The sequence below is a fragment of the Hypanus sabinus genome, chromosome 6 (assembly GCF_030144855.1).
Source record: "Hypanus sabinus isolate sHypSab1 chromosome 6, sHypSab1.hap1, whole genome shotgun sequence".
Taxonomy (NCBI): domain Eukaryota; kingdom Metazoa; phylum Chordata; class Chondrichthyes; order Myliobatiformes; family Dasyatidae; genus Hypanus; species Hypanus sabinus.
This window is the reverse complement of record NC_082711.1, coordinates 38,245,039-38,266,487: the sequence shown is the minus strand read 5'-3', so window position 1 is coordinate 38,266,487 and position 21,449 is coordinate 38,245,039. Positions and strand designations below refer to the sequence as shown.

At 40.2% G+C, this 21,449-nt stretch overlaps 1 protein-coding gene across 4 annotated transcripts in view; it reads right to left on the bottom strand.

Moving 5' to 3' along the window:
- Positions 1-21,001, bottom strand: part of pard3aa (par-3 family cell polarity regulator alpha, a) — an 850,778-nt gene extending 829,777 nt beyond the window's left edge. For 2 of the 4 annotated variants that reach the window (XM_059971936.1, XM_059971937.1), the window contains exon 1: positions 20,507-21,001. In XM_059971936.1, the coding sequence (XP_059827919.1) occupies positions 20,507-20,626 (120 nt within the window). In that variant the 5' untranslated portion in view covers positions 20,627-21,001. The remainder of the gene's footprint in view (positions 1-20,506) is intronic. The other 2 variants (XM_059971939.1, XM_059971938.1) reach the window with 2 other exon arrangements.
- Between the last annotated feature and the right edge of the window lie 448 nt (positions 21,002-21,449).

The window sequence follows — 21,449 nt, the reverse complement described above, 5'->3', positions numbered from 1 at the left end:
AGGTGTCCATAAGAATAGCAACACTGGGGGGACATCACGTGATGACGTAGGATCGAGACGTGGAAATCCAGCTCTCCCGTAAAAAAACAATAAAATAATGTTTAAGTTGAAGAAAAGTTAGTAAATTCTTTTTAAAAATTATTTATAAACTACTTAGGATCGTCTTAAGATATGTCTCCTAAACAGAAGCAGAAGAAAACTACTACTTTGAAGACAACACAAGTTGGAAAAGAATCAAGGCCGGCTGCCATGAAAGAGCCTCAGGCTCAAGAGCATTTTACCTCCGGCGATACAGAACAGGAAACTGGGGCAACATCAACCGTTTCCAAACAAAAAAGAGCAACAGGAATTACGCATGCGTGAAGAAAGGCGCATGCGCAAACACGAACAACCCAAACTACAAATCCCAGCTATGATCGAAAGTGAAAGTGAATATGAAGTGAATCAGATTCTCTGGATGAATCAGATTCTCTGGATAAATCAGACGAAGATGAAGAGACAAACAAAGAAGAGCAACAGGAAGAGTTTGGAGGTGATATTGGAGACATTAAAAAATCATTGGTGCAAATAATGCATGAATTAAAAGCATTAAAATTTAAAAAGATAATAAAAATATGAAGATTATGTTTGATAAAATGATGAAAAGACAGGACAAAATGGACAAGAAAACTAAAAACTTGGAAGAAACAACAGGAGACACCATTGATAGACTGAATAAAATGGAAGATAATATTTCTGCCTGGACATCAGAAAGAAAAAGGTTATTGGAAAAAGTGGATGTACTTGAAAATTTTAGCAGACGAAATAATATTAAGATTGTTGGACTTAAAGAAGGTATAGAGGGAGAGGATCCCATAAATTTTTTTCAAAAATGGATTCCGGAAAATTTGGAAATGGAAGAAGGAACCCAGTTAACTGAAATTGAAAGGGCTCACAGAGCCTTAAGACCAAGACCTCAAGTTGATCAAAACCCACGATCAATCTTGATAAAATGCTTAAGATATCAAGATAAAGAAAAGATCCTGAAGGCGGCTGCCCAACGTGCCAGAAAGAGAAACGGGCCATTGATGATAAAAGGGAAAACAGTTCTTTTCTATCCTGATATAAGTTATGACCTTTTGAAGAGAAAGAAGGAATTTAACCCAGCAAAAAAAGTTTTATGGGAAAAGGGTTATAAATTTATATTGCGCCACCCGGCAACCCTGGTAATTTTTTTGGATGACGGAAAAAGAAGATCTTTTACTGATTATCGGGATGCGGAAGAATTTGCACAAGAACTCCCAAATATTCGCTAAACACAGCCAGAGATTTAAAAGTGAAACGGATTAAAGATGAAGACAGGGACAGTGAATGGAGTTGATGGATGTTTAAGGACAAAAGAATATTTAAATATTTTCTTAATTATATGATACAGGGGGAGAAAGGTAAAAATTTGAGAAATATTAATCGAGAGTAGTGATATTATTTTTTTCTTCTCTTATATGTACTTTTTTATGTTACGGGGGAGCTGGGGGAACTTCGGATGGATTGCTACGGGATTCACGTGTGTAATTATGGTGAATGCCATGACCCGTACAACGGAGGGGGGTAATGTGTTTTTTTTAAATTCACAACATTGGTGGGGGGGTATTTTGTTATTTTTTTTCTCGATAATCTATTTTTCTTTAATCTTTCTTTCTTCGCCTGGACAAACGGGGGAAAGACACATAGCAACATAGAGAATTTTTAAAAGATTCCCCAAGGTCCTACGAAAGTTGAAAGGTTAGGTATTACTATAGACTGGAGTAACCCTGTTAAAAATGATGACTAATTTACTGAATTTTTTAAGTTTTAATGTTAATGGGCTTAATGGACTGGTGAAAAGAAAAAGAATTTTAACATACATTAAGAAAATGAAAATAGATATAGCTTTTAGCTGCATTCCACTTCAAAAAATTACTTATAATTTAAGAGATAAATATGAAATATTTCTGAAAATTTGGCGCCCTTATTTACAAAAGATAGGATTAAATATATGAGTGCTCTGAAGATAAAATTATTGGTTATTTGGGGAAAGAAATAAATATATATACTAAAGCTATTATAAACTCCATGGAGCATGTGGGGATCTTCCGATATCCAGGCATTCTTTCTTTCTCTTTTTTTTCTCTTTCTACAGGGAAATGTTAGGGGGGGGGGGGAAGGGTTGATAATTTTTTTTCCTTCTGTAACCATTTGAAAATTCAATGAAAATTTTTTTTTAAATTATAGTAACATTGTTCCTCAATTTCTCAGCCTCTTCTGCTGAGAATACAGTGTATTAACTGAAACTTCCAAAAAGATAAAACAATGACAGAGGCATGCAAGTAGGCACAAAAAAAGATAGCATTTATATTTGTCACTGCAACCAAATAAAATTGCCACTTTTTTGGCCTGACAAATAATGCCCTCCCTCTGAGACATTTAAACCCACTGTAACAGTCACTGCAAACTAATCACTGGGTATAGCTTACTGCCAGAGAGCAGAATTGACAAATTTACTATCAACTGTTGAAAAGGTATAAAATTTCAAAATCAATAGAATGCAAATGTCTGGTCTGATATAAAAATAGGAAACAAATAGAAACATTGAGAAGTTTTAAAATCCAAAATATACACTCTCTGCCACCGGCACAATGTTGCAGTTATGATCTCAATGCTGATGTTGGAAAATCTCAGCAACACAGCAGCTGATAGATAATTAATTACACTATCAACTAACACTTCCAACACAAGGTTATTTCACCCATGTTGCACATACTAAAGAGTTAACTAAACCATTATGTCTGCTCTGCCACTTAATCATGGCTGATCTTTTCTTCCCCTCCTCAACTCACTGGCCTTTGACATCATGTCCAATCAAGAACCTATCCAGCTCTGACTTAAATACACACAATGACCTGGCCTGCACAGCTGCCTGTGGTAATGAATTCCACAAATTCACCACCCTCTGGCTAAAGAAATTTCTCCACATCTTTGTTTTAAATGGACACCTCTCTATTCTGAGGCTCTTATCCTAGACTCCACCACCATGGGAAACACACTTTCCACATCAACTCTGTCTAGGCCTTTCAACACTCGAAAGGTTTCAATGTGTTCCCCCTCATCCTTCTGAATTCCAGAGACTGCAGACCCAGAACTATCAAACATTCCTCATATAATAACCCGTTCATTCCCAGTATCATCCTTGTGAAATTCCTCTGAATCTTCTCCAATGCCAGCATATCTTTTCTGAGATGAGCCCAAAACTGTCCACAATACTCAAGGTGAGGCCTCACCAGTGCCTTATAAAGCCTCAGCATTACAACCCTGCTTTGAATCCTAGACCTCTTGAAATCGATGCTAACATTGCATTTGCTTTCCTCACCACTGACTCCACCTGCAAGTTCTTCTGCACAAGGACTCCCAAACCATTCTGCATCTCAGATTCTTGGATTTTCCAGTCCTCTGGCACCATGCCAGAGTCCAGTGATTTTTGAAAGCTCATTACTAATTGCTCCACAATCTCTACCGCTAGCTCTCTCAAAACTCTAGGGTGTAGTTCATCTGGTCCGGCTGACTTAGGTCTTTCCGCTTTTTGAACACTTTCTCCCTTGTAATAGTAACTGCACCCATTTCTCTTCTCTCACACCATTCAACATCTGGCACACTGCCAGTGTCTTCCACAGTGAAGACTGATGCAAAATAATAATTTAGTTCATCTGCCATCTCTTTGGCCCCCATTATTATTTCTCCAGCCTCAGTTTCTAGTGGTCCAATATCCCCCCCCCCCATCTCTTACGTTTTTACATGTTTGAAAAACTTCTACTATCCACTTTGATATTGTGATAGTGTCCTGACGAAGGGTCTCAGCCCGAAACGTTGACTGCTCTTTTCCACAGATGCAGCCCAACCTGCTGAGATCCTCCAGCATGTTTGTATGTGTTGATATTGTTTGCTAGTTTGCTTTATGTTTCATCTTTTTCTTCCTGATGATTCTTTTAGTTGCTCTCCCAATCCTCTGTCTGCCCACTAAGTTTTGCTTTGTTGTATGCCCTCTCTTTTGCTCATACATTAGCTTTGACTTCCCTTGTCAGCCACGGTTGTCCTATTTTGCCTTTTCAGTATTTCTTCATTTTTGGATTACCTCGATCGCGCACCTTCTTCATTCTCCCCAAAAACTCACACCATTGCTGCTCTGTTGCCATCCCTGCCAGCATCTCCTTCCAATTTACTTTGGTCAACTGTTCTCTCATACCACTGTAATTCCCTTTACTCCACTGAAATACAGTTATGTCAGACTTTACTTTCTCCCTAGCAAATCAAGTTGAACTTGGTCCATATATTGTGATCACTACTCCTCAGGGTTCTTTTACTTTAAGCTCCCTAATCACCTCTAGTTCATTACATAACACCCAATCTAGTATAGCTGATCCCCAATTAGGCTCAATGACAAACTGCTCTAAAAAGCCACCTTGTAGGCATTCATCAAAATCAAATCTTGAGATCCATTTCCAACCTGATTTTCTCAATCGACCTACATGTCCAAATCTCTCAAAGACTGTCATTACATTGCCCTTTTGACACACCTTTTCTATTTCCTGTTGCAATCTGTGGTTCATAACCCAACTATTGTTGGGAGGCCTGCATATAACTGCCATCAGGGTCCTTCTATCCTTGAAGTTTCTTAATGCAACCCACAATGATTCAACATCTTCTGATCCTATGTCACATCTCTACTGATTTGATGCCATTCTTTACCAGCTGAGCCACACCACCCCTTCTGTCTACCTCCTTATTCCTCCAATACAACATATAACCTTGGACATTTAGCTTGCAACTACAGCCACTTTAGCAACGATTCAATGATAGCTGCAACCTATCTGTAATAGTGCAACAAGATCATCCACCTTATTTCTTATAGAGATATAACACTGAGTACTGTATTTGCTCCCCTTTTTGATTCTGCATCTCTAATGCACTGATACTCACCCTACTCACTGCAATTATGTCCTGTCACCTGCCTGCTCTTCCTGACAGTCTGACTGGATGCTATCTTTGCTTTTTTACCATCTGTCCTGTACTCAAGTCGTTTCACTCTGGTTTCCACCCCCCTGCAAAATTAGTTTAAACGCTCCCCAATAGCTCTGCCTGCGAGCAACCCATCACTTCTGAACAGGTCATACCTTCCCCAGAAGAGATCTCAATGATCCAAGAAACTGACACAATGCCCACTGCACCAGCTTCTCAGCCACACACTAATCCGCCAAATCATCCTGTTTCTACCCTCACAAGCGCATGGCACAAGCAACAATCCAGAAATTACTACCTGGGAGATCCTACTTCTCAGCTTTCTACCCAACTATCTAAATTCTCTTTTCAGGATCTTTTTACTTCCTATGTCAATATGTCAAAGCCAATATGTACCAAGACATCCACCTTCCTGTCCAAAACGTTGTGGATGTGATCCAAGATGTCCCTGACCCTGGCACCTGGAAGGCAACATACCATCCAGTTGTCCCGTTCACATCCACAGAATCTCTATAGTCTGTTCCCCTCACTATCGAGTCCCCTACCACTACCACTCTCCCCTTCTCTCTCTTTCCCTTCTACACCAAGGACCTATGCTCAGTGCCTGCCAGGCTCCAAGGTATTCCCCTGGGAGGTCAACCCCCCCCCAACAGTATCCAAAATGGTATAATTATTATTGAGAGGAATGGCCACAGGAGTGCTCTTCAACTTCTTGCTGTAATGCTATCTATCTAAGATTTTCTCTTACCATAACTGACTTGTCCGCTGGACATTTCCAATATTGCTTTAATTTGTGTTCCGGCCTGCATTTCACAGCTTCTACATACCATATTGTTTTCTTCCTCTCAATTTCATTAACCTTCCAATCAACTGATTTAATAAGATCATATCACCATAGTAATCCTAGCCATCACTTTTCCTTACTCTCCCTTTCACTCTGTGTATTAAAATTAAATTTTCTGGTTCCCAATAAAAGGTATTCAAATGAAATGTTAACTGCCTCTTCCAAAGATGCTGTCTGACCTGCTAAACGTTTCCAGTATTTTCTGTTTCAGTGGTTGAATGGCTTCAGATTGATTACCACTGCCAAAAAAAAGACTATGATCCTTGGTGAAGGAAAAGCAATGAAAAGAAAATGAACCAACCAAAAATGTGAAATTTGTTGCTTCGGAAATTTCACCTCAAATTGTCTGAATGATTACAGAGATGTTAATGAGGGTGACAACAGTTTCAAAGATGAATTTTCTGAGAGCTTCAGCATAATACATCTACAGTGCACCTTCTTTGGAAGTACACTGTATTGAACTACACTGAATAACTTCTGAAAAACAATGACAAATAAGAAGCCATAAATACGCATTAGGAGCAACAGGAGCTCAAGAGATACCACTATGCTTTCCGTTCAGCCATCAAGGTGACAAAATGACAACACAGGGACAAAATCCAGTCACAGCTCTGTCACAATGACACAGGCAGTGCATGGCAAGGACTGCACACTATTGCAGATTTCAAGGGGAAACACAGCAGTACAGCCAACATTGCCATCTTGCTCCTGGATAAGCTGAATGGTTTTTTTTAAACACTCCATTTGAGGTAGATAAGACTGAAGCCCTGAGGAGAGCTGCTGACGAGACCTGATGCTTGGAGATCTCCAAGCCTGAGGTTCATCGAACATTCCAACGTGTCAACAGCCACAAAGCAGCGGGACCGGGTGACATCCTCAAAGTGTGTGCGGAACAGCTGGCTAGTGCGTTTACGGACATTTATAATCTCACCCTCTCCCAGTGTGTAGTGCCCTCCTGTTTAAAATCATATGACATTGTCCCTGTATCTAAGAAAACCAAGGTAGCATACCTGAACTATTGGCGTCTTGTCGCACTCACCTCAATTATAAGCAAACGCTTTGAGGGATTGGTTAAGGATTACATCTGCAGCATGCTACCGCCCACACTGGACCCCCTACATGTTGCCTACCAACAGAACCGGCCTACCGATGACACCATAGCCACAGCACTACACACCATCCTCACTCACTTGGAGAAGAGGGATTCATATGTTAGAATGCCGTTCCTGGACTACAGATCAGCATTCCACACCATAATTCCCTCCAGACTTGACAGGAAGTTCAGAGACCACAGCCCTGTGCAGCCAGAATCCAGATTTCCTACCAGATTGCTGACGGGTAGGAATGGGCTCCATTACCTCTGCCTCTCTGAACCTCAACACAGATGCCTCCCAGGGTTGTGTCCCGAGTCCCCTCCTCTACCCTCCTTACATCCACAACTGTGTTGCCACATATAGCTCCAATTTACTGATCAAATTCGCAGATGACACGACATTGTCATCTTGCAGTGACGAGACAGCCTACAGAGGAGAGGTTAACACCCTGACACAGTACAGCCAAGATAACAACCTATCCCTCGAGGTCCAAAAAACAAAAGAGCTGATTGTGGATTACAGGAGGAATGGAGACGGGTTTGCCCCAATCAACATCAATGGAACTGCAGTTGAGAGGGTGAGTATTTTCAAGTTCCTCAGTATACACATCACCAAAGATCTCACCTAGACTGTACGTACACACCAGCTACGTAGCAAAAAAGCACAACAGTGTCTCTTCCTCTTCAGGCGACTGAAGTAGTTCGGCATGAGCCCCCAAATCCTTAAGACCTTCTGCAGGGCCACCATTGAGAGTATCCTGACTGGCTGTATCACCACCTGGTACGGGAACTGCACCAACCTTGATCGCTGGGCTCTGCAGAGAGTAGTACAGACAGCCCAGCGCATTTGTGGACATGAACTTCCCTCCACTGAGGACACCTACAGCAGCAGGTGCAGAGCGAAGGCCTGGAAGATCATCGGGGACACCAGTCACCCCAACCATAAACTGTTTCAGCTGCTCCGACTGGCAAACAGTGCTGCCGGATTAAAGCCAGGACCAGCAGAATACAGAACAGCTTCTTTCTTCAAGCCATTAGACTTCGCCTGTCTGTACATTGCAACACAGTCATAATGCAAAGATTTTTACTCCTTCACATTGAGGGATGGATGTAAAATTTAAATAAATTGAATTTCAAATTCATGTCTGCTTGTTTGGATTGTAGCAATCAAGCCAGAGAGGTGATAGCATTTCCATTGCATTGTTGCACTTCTTCAAGCCCAATTAAGGCCAACAACTGTTCACTCTGAACTGCTTCAAGTTACTTGAGTATTGTTGCAACAGCTTCAATCCAAACCAATGCTTGCTGAAGGTCGAGTCACTCAATGATTAGATGGTGAGGCTCTCAATCTTCATCCTGCTCTCTCAGACACATTACATTTCATTGGGTTGTGTTCTGAATACAGCTGAACACTCAGGACATACCAATACTTCTAGCATGATTGCATTGAAGGTGAAAGGGTCAAGGAGAGAGGTTAGGTCATTTAGAGAGAGGACCTGAACTTATAATGACCAATTTCCAGCAACATAAGAAAATGGCTTTTCTGAATAGAATACAACTCCAATTAGAGTTTTCATGTTCCGTTCTTATTGGGTCCCAGAAAGATACTTCCAATCGAATCCTGTTTTCTCATTGAGAATGGGCATCCTTACCCTCCTCCACCAGAAACTCTTACATCCAGTTTTTGTTTAAGGCCAAGTTGTGCTGGTGTCATTCAAACTGAGCAACAGAGAGCATATCACTATCCCCTAAAGACATCCCCAGCCATCCTTCCACAATGTCATTTGTTACTTCATCTTCAAACTCACAAACTGCTAAACTTCACTTCCAAATCCTTGGATTTGAATTCCTGAACAAAATTGCTTTTAAACCCCTCTCAATTTTGGTGTTATAGTGAGAAGAACTAGCCCACAAACCTAAAAGTTCCAAGTTTACAAATAACAAACTTCCTGTGGCTAAGTACACATCCCCAACAATCCTAGCTCAAGTATTTTTGCCAAGTCTGCTTTGAAAATACTCATCCCTTGTCTGCCATGTTTAAGGCAAATACATAATCAAGCTCCAGCTCCACCAGCTGCATTTTATGTAAATTCTTTTTCAAACACGAGTTAACAAAGGGGTAACTTGTGTGCCCCAAGAAAAAATAAAAGTCTAGCTGAGCCTAATTTAATGTCTGTCATTGCTTTAGTTGAACTTTCATATGAGTGGTTTGTATGTTTAACTCTTTTGCCCTGGTGACAAGTATTTCTGAACAATTCTTTCCCCTTGAGAGACAATCTATTTATCAGATAACTGTTAAAGTGATGCATTGCCTCATTTATCATTAGTCAAAGTATTGAATACAAAACAAATTAAATAGGATAGTGATTATAAAATCACAACCAAACAGAACAAAAACATTTCCAAAAATTCAAGTTGAGTACCCCTTATCCGAAATTCCAAAATTTTAAAACCGAAACTTTTTGAGCACAGACATGATGTTGCTAATGGAAAATTCTGCAAAGTGCTCGGAAGTTTCCCAGGTGATCTACAGGTCTCTGCGCACCAGACAGTTCTGTAAGTGACTTCACTTATGTAATGAACAAAAATTAATGACAAACAGTAAAACACTACCTGAAGCAAAAAAATGAAGAGCTCGATCATGTATTGAAAGAATGGATTCATCAACGGAGTGAACATATTCCACTTAACAGTATGCTGACCATGAAACAAGCATGGATCTATCACAACAAGCCGAAAATTGAAGGTCACTGTGAATATTCAGCAGGAACAGCATTAAACTTTGAAAGTTTTGTAAAAAAAAATTATAAACATAATAGCAGATACAATAGGGTTTTTTTAAGAGACTCCTGGATGGGTGGGTACATGAAGTTTAGAAAAATAGAAGGCTATGGGTAACCCTAGGTAATTTCTAAAATAAGTACATGTTCGACACAACATTGTGGGCCGAAGGGCCTGTATTGTATTGCAGGTTTTCAATATTTCTACGGTTATAAAGCATCAGATGATCAACACAGCAGATAAATTTGATGAAAAACAAGAGAAAGTCTGCAGATGCTGGAAATCCAAGCAACACACAAAAAATGCTGGAGGAACTCAGCAGACCAGGCAGCATCTACGGAAAAAGTACTGTTGACGTTTGGGCCAAAACCCTTTGGGAGGACTGGAGAAAAAATGCTGAGGAGTAGATTTGAAAAGTTGGGGGGGGGGGGGGAGGGGACAGAGAAACACCAGGCAATAGGTGAAACTTGGAAGTGGAGGGATGAAGCAAGGACCTAGGAAGTTGATTGGTGAAAGAGACAGCAGGCAATGGAAGAAAGAAGAAGTGGGGGTGGTGGTGGTAAAGTACCAGAAATTGGCAATGGGCAGGCAAGGAGATAACATGAGAGAAGGGCAAGGGAAGGGAAATGGTGAAGGGTGGGGGGTGGAGGCATTACTGGAAATTTGAGAAAAATCGATGTTCATGCCATCAGGTTGGAGGCTCCCCAAACAGAATACAATGTTCCTCCAACTGCCTTATCCCAACAGTGAAGGAGGTCATATCAGAATGGGAACGGGAATTAAAATGGGTGGTCACTGGGAGATCCCGCTTGATCTGGCAGACAGTATATATCAGACCAACTTGTTCTTGTAGATGCTCGGTGAAGCAGTCTCCCAATCTATGTCGGGTCTCACCGATATATAAGAGACCACACCAGAAGCACTGAACGCAGTATATGAACCCCAGCAGACTCAGAGGTAAAGCGTCGCCTCACCTGAAAAGACTGTTTAGGGCCCTGAATAGCAGTGGGGGGGGGGGGGGAGGGGGGAGTGCAGGGACAGGTGAGGCACTTGTTCCACTTGCAATGTTAAGTGCCAGGAGTAAGATCAGTGGGGAGGAACGAATGGACAAGGGAGTCGCTAAGGAGAGATCCCTGAAGAAAGCAGAAAGTGGGGGGGAAGGAAAGATGTGTTTGGTGGTAGGATCCAGTTGAGGGTAGCAGAGGTTTTGGAGAATTATGTGCTGGATGCGGAGACTGGTGGGGTGGCAGGTGAGGACAAGAGGAACTCTATCCCTAGTTATCCTTTCTTTGAAAAAGAATTTTTGCCCCTTTCTTTGTAAAAGAAGGACATCTCCTTCATTCTAAAATAAAAAGCCTCATCCTGACAGCAGATGCAGCAGAGACGGAGGAATTGAGAGAAGAGGATGGCATTTTTACAACTAACAGGGTGTAACAAGGTATAGTCTAGGTAGCCATGGGATTCCATTAGTTTATAATAGACATCACTGGATAAGCTATCTCTGGAGATAGAGAAAGTGAGATCAAGAAAGGGAAGGGTCGGGTCAGAACTGGACCAGGTGAATTTGAGGGCTGGGAGAAAGTTGGAGGCAAAGAGGATGAAATCGGCGAGTTCATCATGAGTGCAGGAATTTCACTGATGAGTTTGCAAAGATCATTGCAGATGAAATTCTAACACCAGAACAAGTCTATAATTCAGATTGTTTTTATACCTTACATAAAACCTAATAAAATGTAAAGTAGTGAAAACTTTGGGGAAAATCGAACAACAATGCACAAATGCTACACTTTCCTTATCTTTATGGTCTTAATTCTGCCGTCACTGGGTCTCAGCAGGTGAGTTGGCTAAATTTAAGGACATAGATAATCCAAACATGGCATCATAGATGGAGACTGAAAGCCTGCCATTGCCTGCTGCTGTTCAGCAACTGTTTCAGGTATTCTCCCAATGTTGTGCTCCTTTTGTTACCGTGCACATATTACAGTTTCATTATATTAATGGTATGTAATAATTTTTACTTTCAGGTACATATGTGTAATGAACAAATTACAAGACAAACACTGCTTACCAGCAGCACATAAATTTGCACATCATTCCCTAATCAATGCCATTCATATTACTTCACACACTTCAGAATAAAAAAATGAACAGACAATTATGCCATGTTATCTCTCAGAAGGTCCCAAAAATTATAAACCAAACTCCCTTTTGCTTTCTTTCTTGACCTTTGGAAAATAAACCTCATAACCAGTGGATGCCTTCCCAACACTGGGATTACTGTACACGTTGTGGAACGGGTGGTACTGGTCACAGCAGCACAATCATCATACCATTCTGACATTGCTAAACCACATTACTGACACTCTCATGCAACAAAATAGCACAATTTGCAATCTTAATGAACTTGAAAGACAAACAGCAATATATATAAAAAAAGATGCTTGACAGACTATGCTGTCCACATGAATAAGCTGCATTGTTCAGGTACGTTGAGCTTCCTAGGAGTCAGGGAGTTTTCTACAAATGAGGAGAAACAATAAGCAAGAGAGCAAAATTGTGTTCGGATAGAAAAAGGCACTGGCAATTTTCACACAGTCCTTCACTGTTACTCATGTTTAAGCAATCTAAAGTAATGGTCTTGAGTAAACTTCTAGCTACGTGGGACAGCAAATGGGAAGGAAAGAGTTAAGTCTTTAAATGCAATCTTGCAGTACAACCTGGTCTTCATTAGCAACCAGCTCTATTTACACTGCTCAGGAGGTCTGCTCTCTCACAGAACTCCAACTGTATATACTGCATGTACATGAATTGAAAGCATCTTCCTCATAAGTATTGTTTTCCTGCTCACACTGCATGATCTAAACACTGTTTATTGAAAAGTTTTAACTCCTGCATAACGAACGGCTAATTTCTTTACGCAACAAACATGGCTGAATGAATTTACAAACTTAACCCACCAACAACATGGTCACAAAGGGCCAAGCAGCCTCCCACTGTGCAGTACTTTTGATGATTATATAACCAGACATAGAATATGATTTGCAACAACCTCACCACAAAATGGCACTGAATAAGCTTTTTGGAATGACAGTCCTCAATGATCACTAACCTCTATATAGCCTGTGATGAAATGCCAATGAGTGACTCACAGAAAGTGAAGATGAAAGAGATCTTAAGAGGAAATCAGTTTCCTTCCCTGTAGCAATCAACAATATACACGACCAAATCTTAAGTTGTCTGAGGAAAAAAAATAAGACAGCATACCACCACAAAAGAATTTCCTCTCTTGCATGTAATTTTCCAATTGTTATATCTAATACAAGCCAATTTAATTCAACTAGTTATTTTTAACACATCATACACTGTAATGGATCTGAGATCGTGATTTATGAAGATAAAGCAACATTTTTTTTTAACTGGCAAGATATTTGCCTTGTAATTTTGGTATTAATCTTTTTAAAATAATACATGAAAGAAACAGAAAAGCTGCACCCCTTAAAATACACTATCTGAAGAAATAAGACCTCAGCAAACATAAAAGGTGCACTAATTACACAAAAAAAGGGACAAAAATTAGTTGACTCTCTTGAAGACAACCAGACTTCATTCTCCAATTCTACATCCCAATTTGAATCACTGTTCAAATACATTATTAAAATGATTCAGAAATATAATTGGTAAATTGTATCTTTTTAGTAACACCATAATGATATACAAGAAGTAGACTATTCAGCCCATTGCGTTTGCTCCACCATTCAATCATGGCTGGTTTATTTTCCCTCTCAATCCCTATCTCCTGCCTTCTCCCCATAACCTCTGACACCCTTACTAATAATAAATCTATCAATCTCTGCTTTAAATATACCCAGTGACCTGGTCTTCACAGACAGCTGTGGCAATGAATTCTACAGATTCATCATTCTCTGGCTAAAATGTCTCCTTATTTCTGTTCTAAAGGGATGTCCTCTGATTCTGGGCTATGCCCTCTGGTCTTCGGCAATCCTAGTATGGAAACATCCTTTCCATGTACAGTATCAAGGCCTTTCAAAATCTGGTACATTTTAATGAGATTCCACCTCAATCTTCTGAACTCCAGTGAGTACAGACTCACATAGGTTAATCCTTTCATTCACAAGATCACTCTTGTAAAACTTCATTGAACCCTCTCCAATGCTGCATATCCCTACTTACAAATGGGGCCCAAAACTGTTCAGAATACTCTAAATGCAGTCTGACCAATGCCTTATAAGATCTCAGCTTTACATTCTTGCTTTGTTATAAATTCTCTTGAAATGAATGCTAACATTGCATTCGCCTTCCTTACTACTGACAACCTTCATGTTAATCCTTAGGGAAAGCTGAACTTTATTGCCCACAAACTTGGCCACAAAGCTATTAATTCTTCATCCAAATCACTGACGTATAGCATGAAAGGAAATAGTCTCAACGCTGACCCCTGTGAAACATCACTAGTTACCAGTAACCAGCCAGAAGGCAGCCCCTTTATTCCCACGTTTTGCTTTCTGCCGGTCAGTCAATCTTCTGTAATACCTCGGACCATTTTATTTGGCAGCCTCCTGTGCAGCACCTTGGAAAGGCCCTCTGAAAATCCAAGTATACAACATCCATTGACTCTCCTTTGTCTATCCTGCCTGTTATTTCCTCAAAGAATTCCAACAGATCTGCCAGGCAAGATTTCCCCTTAAAGAAACCATGATGACTTTGGCCTATTTTGTTGCGTGCCTCCAAGTAGCCTGAAAACTCATCATTAATAACGAACTTCAATATCTTCTCAACCACTGAAATCAAGCTAACTGGCCGACAATTTCCTGTCTTTTGCCTCCCTCCCACCTTAAACAGTGGAGTGACATTTGCAATCTTCCAGTCCTCCAGAACCATTCCAGAATCTCGTGATTCTTGAACGATTACTGCTAGCGTCTGCACAACCTCTGCAGCTATCTTGTTCAGAACCCTGAAGTGTAGTCCATCTTGGTAAGGTGACTTATCTAGGTTCAGACATTTTAGCTTCCCAAGCACCTTCTCCTACTTCTACACAGTACTTCTGCTTCAACACTCCTGAATTTCTGGCATATTCCTAGTGTCTTCCACAGCAAAGACTAATGTAAAATACTAAAGCATTGTCCCCTATTTCTTTGTTCGCCATTACTACCTCTCCGGCATAATCCTCTCGTGGTCAGATGTCCACTCTTGGCTCTTTTATTCTTCATACATCTAAAAAAAACCTTTATTATAGGTTAGTTTACCTTCTTATTTCATCTTTTCTCTCCTTATTGTTCTTTTTGTCTTTTGTTGGTTTTTAAAAGCTTCCCATTCCTCCAGCTTCCCACTAATTTTTGCTATATTGTATGCAATCCTTCCCTTTAATACAATCTTTGACTTCACTTGTCAGCCACAGTTGCCTCATCCTCCCTTTAGAACACTTCTTCTTCTTTGGGATGAACCGATCCCCTGTCTTCTGAATTACTCCCAGAAACTCCAGCCACTGCTGTCATCATCCATTCCAGTGTTCCCTTACAATCAAATCTGTCCAGCTCCTCACTCAGTTCTCTGTAATTCCCTTTGCTCAACTATAATACCAATAAATCCAATTTTAACTTCTCCATCTCAAAATGCAGGGCAAATTCCATATTATGATCACTGCCATGTCTTAATCCAATCTAGTTCATTGCACAACACCCAACCCCTAGTGGGTGCAACCACAAACTCTTCTAAAAAGCCATCCTGTAGGCATTCTACAAATTCCTTGTTTTGGGATCCAGTATCAACCAGATTTCCCCAATCCACTTGCATATTGGAATGTTCAAAGACAATCATAACATTGCCCTTTTTACATGCCTTTTCTAGTTTCTGTTGTAATTTGTATCTCACATTCTGACTACAGTTTCAAAGCCTACAGATAACTCCATCAGGGTCTTCTTCCCTGACAGTTTTTTTTAAACTCCACTCAATTATTCGATATCTTCTTATGCTATTTCACTTCTTTCTAAGGATTTAATACACAATCCTTCTGTAAGTCTATACACTTACATTTTGGTAGCATGAATGAAGAAATCAAGCATTTCAATTGTGCTGAGCAGTAGACGGATGGCGGCTGGATGGAGTGAGTATCAAAATACATTACAGTTTAATGAGGTTTTCAGGACATTTAATCAATATGGATAGACCACCGGATTAAAATTAAACATGTTTACCAGAAGCAATTGAACAGATGGTTTAACTAATTTTCGTTGTTCCTTAATTATGTGCCTGAGAAATTCCATGCAACTGGAGCAAAATAAAGCAACTATCCATATTGTCAACAACCTGTTATTCTTTCAAACGTTAAAAGGAAGTATTATTCCACCAATCATTGTGATTTAAAACATGATTCTGGTTACTGCAATGTCAACTCGGTGAAAATGAGTACAAGAATTACCCAGTTAGCCTGTTCTCCATCCAATCAAGATAATAGCTGAGGCAAAACAGAGACAGAAACCAGTTTTGGTATCAGTTTGTGCTAATCACTTTAATGTTTTCACCCCCATGGACCAAAAAGTGACCCCAATGAATGGAACTGCTTTATTTCATCCTGTGCATCTACGATGACAGGGAACCAAATTAATATGCCCAGTTATTTTGCCTTGCAGCTTTCCCTCTGGACTGGAATACAACTCTGAACAGTTGGTGTATTGTGTAAAGTGGGCATTGATTATGTGTAATATGTATTGATGGATATTAGGAGACAAAAATAACGTATGTGCATTGAAACCAACTAATTGCTAACAAATTAACTTACTAGTAGAGAAATTAACTCAAAAAAAAAGACTACATTTTGAAGCAACTAAAATATAATTCTGGAGCACAGACGTGTTGGAAGAGTGATCCATTCATTACAGTGTCAAATAATCTTTCAGGGGAAGTATACATGTAAAAAACCAACTGGTTTTAGGAAGCCAAGATACACTAAAGCACAAAGAAAACACAAGGGAAGATAACCCTCCAAATGGTTCACATCCTAGAATTAAACGCAAAGTTACTAGTGACTGTAGAGTGTGAAAATCAAGCAGGTGAAGAGCGCAGTTTGGAATTGTCATAAATCAATATTGCAGAGCTGCAATTTCAAGTATAATTATTATCAAATACAGTATACAAAGCAATGTATTATGAACAAGAGTTCAGGTATAATATAATCATACATTGCAAGTAATCCTAATATGTTAAAATGAATTATGTATTCTTAGGACAGAAGCTGGGTTTCAAAGTTACAATCATTTTGTAAAATCAAAGCTGAGCCTCAGATCCAAATGCTAATCATCAATTCCAAAAAAATTACTTTAGATCTGCCTAACAAGTCAAAAATACCAGTACATTGACAAGAACAGCTTGCTGTATCTTTCGCCATTTAATCCAAAAAGCTAACTGCTATGACCCTAATCACAAATGATTAAAAATGTAAGCAGTGTGGTCATTTATGTGCTCATGCAAAAAAAATTTGCTACTTTAACACAATATATTATAACCTTTGCTGTTTATCTAAATAACTTAGTCTCAGTTTAATTTTCTTCCAAGTGTATACTCAAGCAAGGCACTCTTATCTTTCAGTAGTTCCACTGATAATGTTGGTACATACTGAGGTGACATCTACCCAAGTGGGCCTTGGAAAATAATGACCACAGACATGTACACATTGGGTATCATATTAAGTATTCAGTTTTTAAAAAAAATTTTAAACACTCATCTAACTTTCACTTAAGTGAGGACACTGAATTGATGTTAAAATTATTTTCCGGCAAGGCATTCAGCAATTTAAACATCCTGAAGAGAACAGCAATGCAGTTAGATGAAACATCAGAGGGGTGCAGCAACACTAGCACAGTCAATCTGACAGGCCTTCTTTCAAAAGAATCTAGCAATGTAAAGTCATTCCAACCCCCATTATTAAGTACTATTTCACCCAAACCATTCACCAAAGGAAACTATTTACACATCCAAACCATAAAATATTATACCCTCATGCAATCTTCTTTCTTCCATTGAAACAATTTCTAACAGTTTCTAACTTGAATGCATTCCAGCAAATCTAAGCAGAATTTGTTTCATTGATCAAATTATTTCATTTCATATAGTAAGAAAGAACGCTCACTGTATTCAGCGTACGTCAGTTACTGAAAGCTCAATCTTCCCTTTGGGACATTTCTGGGTTGCCCTGGATAAAATTTCAAATTGGCATTTTTAAATGTGATTTACTTTCAACAACGTAGAAATCCATTTGGTCCAGCAGATCCATTCCACAACTCCCATGGTCCGTCTCCTTTCTGTGCAGCCCTGCAACTTAGTCGCTCTCGCATGGTCATTGAGATACACTCAGCTGTAATTAACAGTAGCTGTCATTTTCAGATGGGAAAATCTGTATAATGAAATCTCAATAATGAGGCCACCAATAGTGTCCAAAATGCTTCATCAACATCACCACCACATAGTCCACACTTCACTATTTTGTGGGATTTTGTTGTGCACAAAACTGCCACCATTCCCAACTTGTCAAAGGTGGCTGTACTGCAAAAGTAGTAATGTTGGAAAAATGTTTTTGAGTCATCCCAGGAGACTTGTATTTATGTAGAGATTACATTTTAACAAGCTCCTTCCTTCTGAGCCAATATTAAGCACAATTTATCATCTTATTGCATTTATTTTCATTACACTTACATATAAACCCTACCAATTTGTCCTTTATCATCAATTAAAAATTTAGATATAAAACCGATTTTCTACCTGAACAGCAATCAATAATTTTTGAATGTTTGTTGACCACATTAAACATAGCTTTTTATTATTTCACACCAAATCTTGAAGGATAATTAGAAAATTGCAAACACAAGAGTTTCTGCAGATGCTGGAAATCTTGAACAACACATACAGAATGCTGGAAGGACACAGCAAAATGCTCCGTAGCATGTTGCAAATTGGAATTGAGTTCTTTGATGTTAAAATATAAGCTAGTTAACTTTTCCATGAGGAAAATTTTAAATTCACAGAATAACTGGAGCAGACATGTACTGCCAAATCATTATATTCGGTGGCAAATTAAGGTGGTGTTGATACATTTAAAAAACAACCAAAATAAACACTTTTTGGGCCAATTATTTTTAAAACTTTTGACATTTATTGCACAGGGGAAGTATTTTAAATGTCTGGTACAGTCTAGAATCGCTGCCTTCCTACACACATCGACAAAATTAAGCACAATTTACATCCAGAAATAATAACACATAATTGCTTGCTAATTAGCTTTTTTGATTGATACCCTGACAAAGATGTACATCAAGCTGCAACTTTTATCTGATTGTAGTCTGCTCTGGATCTGAGTTACTGATTAAGTCTTATACCATTCAGAAAGCAATTTAATTCTTCCCATTAATAATTCAGCCAAACCCAAACCTCAACTTCCTCCTCCAACAAAGAATTTGAGTGGTCAACATAAAAATTCCTCCTCTCTTCATCTCATGCCACTCTCCCTCAAAAATGCACAAGATTGCTGCCAATGTTAAAGCAAAAGCATTGCCCCAATGAAAAAATATTATTTCATCAAATAATTTTTTTTAAACGCACATCATGGCAATATCAAATTACAACGTTTCAAAGTGTTTCAAAATAATCGAATGGGTCATGAAAATTGTGCAACCTTTGTCTGAGCTTTGCTTAAGCTCATCGTACAGTCACAATGACACCAAAATGAACAGATATTGATTATTACTATGGATAAAAGTGCATTTCATTTTTAAGAAATATCAACAACGTTTAAGTCTCCGCAACAAGAGTTATGGTCTGTTAATGGACCTGAAAATGAGGTGCATGCATGTTTATTTTCTTCATACTTTTTAATAACAAAGTGGACCCCGGCCTACAACGTTTGCAACAGCAAACATTCCGCGTTGCTAATCAACTAATACGATGAACGTAAATTACCCATCGATACCAGTAAAAATTAAAGCACGTTAAGGGCTTCATTTTGTCGCTGATCAAGTATAAACCTTGCATTTTATTATTTTACTTTACTCTTGAAAATGTGGCCCTGGATTCCTTACAAACAAGGTTGGAAGGTCCAGCTAATCCAATCGTCTCAGTGACAAGCTTCCTTCGAAATGGGGAGTGGGGGAGAGAGAGAGACATTCGTTCCTGTCGGTAACCACAACGGGCATCGCAGTTTGATTTCACTCACAATTACCATTGACCTATAGGATTAATAATTCGCCTGAAAATGTTCAAGCCAGAAACTCTTGTCAAAACACTTGGCAGGCACTTTCCGCGGCCTCCATTCCCGGGAAAGCCTCGGGCTGGAGTTGAGTCAGCCTCCCTGCAATTCCCAATTCTCAAACCACACTGCTCACTTCTTAGTACTGTATACTTTTAAAAAGTCTCGCAAAGGCAAAGTTGAAGGGGGCAAACGGAAAACCACTTGAGAGACAAAGTTACCTAAAACTTTATGCCTCAAACTTGGCTGGGAGAGGTGACGGGGGGGGGGATGGGGAGGAAACTTGAATTCTCCAGTTTATACTCCCCCCCCCCCCCTCTAATTCTCCACTCGCCCTTAAACGGTGAAACCTCGTATCCAGCCTGACTATCAAGGAGCGCCATGTTGCTCCCGGCTGTTCCTTGGATACATGAAGGAACCCGCCCGTGCGGCCGCTCGCCACATTGTGTCGAAGCCAGATCCGAGCCTCCCCGTCCGGCCGCGCAGCCGCCTCTTTCCTCGCACTCACCTTGGCGATGGCTCGGCGATACCTGGTGACGGCTTGCTGGATGAGGTTGTGCACGGTGATGGCTCCATCTCCGCAAGGGACAACCACCCTGGTTCTCGCGAAGCAGACGGTCACTTTCATTCCCCCCTTTCCAGAGAAACGTATCTATAAATAATATCTAAATCTGCGAGGTCGCTTCGAACCGTAAACCCAAGTCCCCCGGAAAAGCTCAGCAACGAGGACGATCCTCCCTTGCTTTGGCGGGGGCACGGCCCGCGTTTAGTCCACTCTGGCCGTCCGCGTGTGCAGCGAAGCGGAGTCCATGGTGAGCATGCAAGCGGGGCTCCGCTCGGCGCTTCTGCCTGCCCGTCTGCGGCCACCTGTTCCTGTTTGTGGGAACCAGGCGCAGAGCTCCCACACAGGGCGAGCCTGAGCCCAGGGAGCGGACAGGGCGCCACCCAGTGTCTCCACGTTCTGGCCGTTCCCTGCACTGCCACCCCTCTCCCAAAGCCAGACAACTGAAAGCGATGGACTGAAGACAACCCGCACTCCGGAGACACGCATATTCAACAAGATCGCACTCTCGGGGGACAGATTTTACTAAATTAATTTGGCCAGATTTAATATTACGGTATGCCCGAAGTACGTGTTGGACGGTTTCAGAAACAAGATTTTTCGTTTCAGCGTCCTGGCCCAGTGGGGAATAAAAATGTGCTGTTGATTGTTATTAATCCAGTGACCAATGGGAAAGATATTCTGTGGTTTAGAGTCGCAGAGCGCGGCAACGTGCCCTTCGGCACCACCTTCACTAACATCATATTCCTCTTCCCACATTTCCCTCAACTGACTCCAGATTCTGCTATGCATCTTCACACCAGAGGCAATACGTTACGTTGTCAACCGTAAAAACCAATTTATGTTCCAAAAGACCAAAATTTTAAGATACATCCAAGTTTCTAAACCA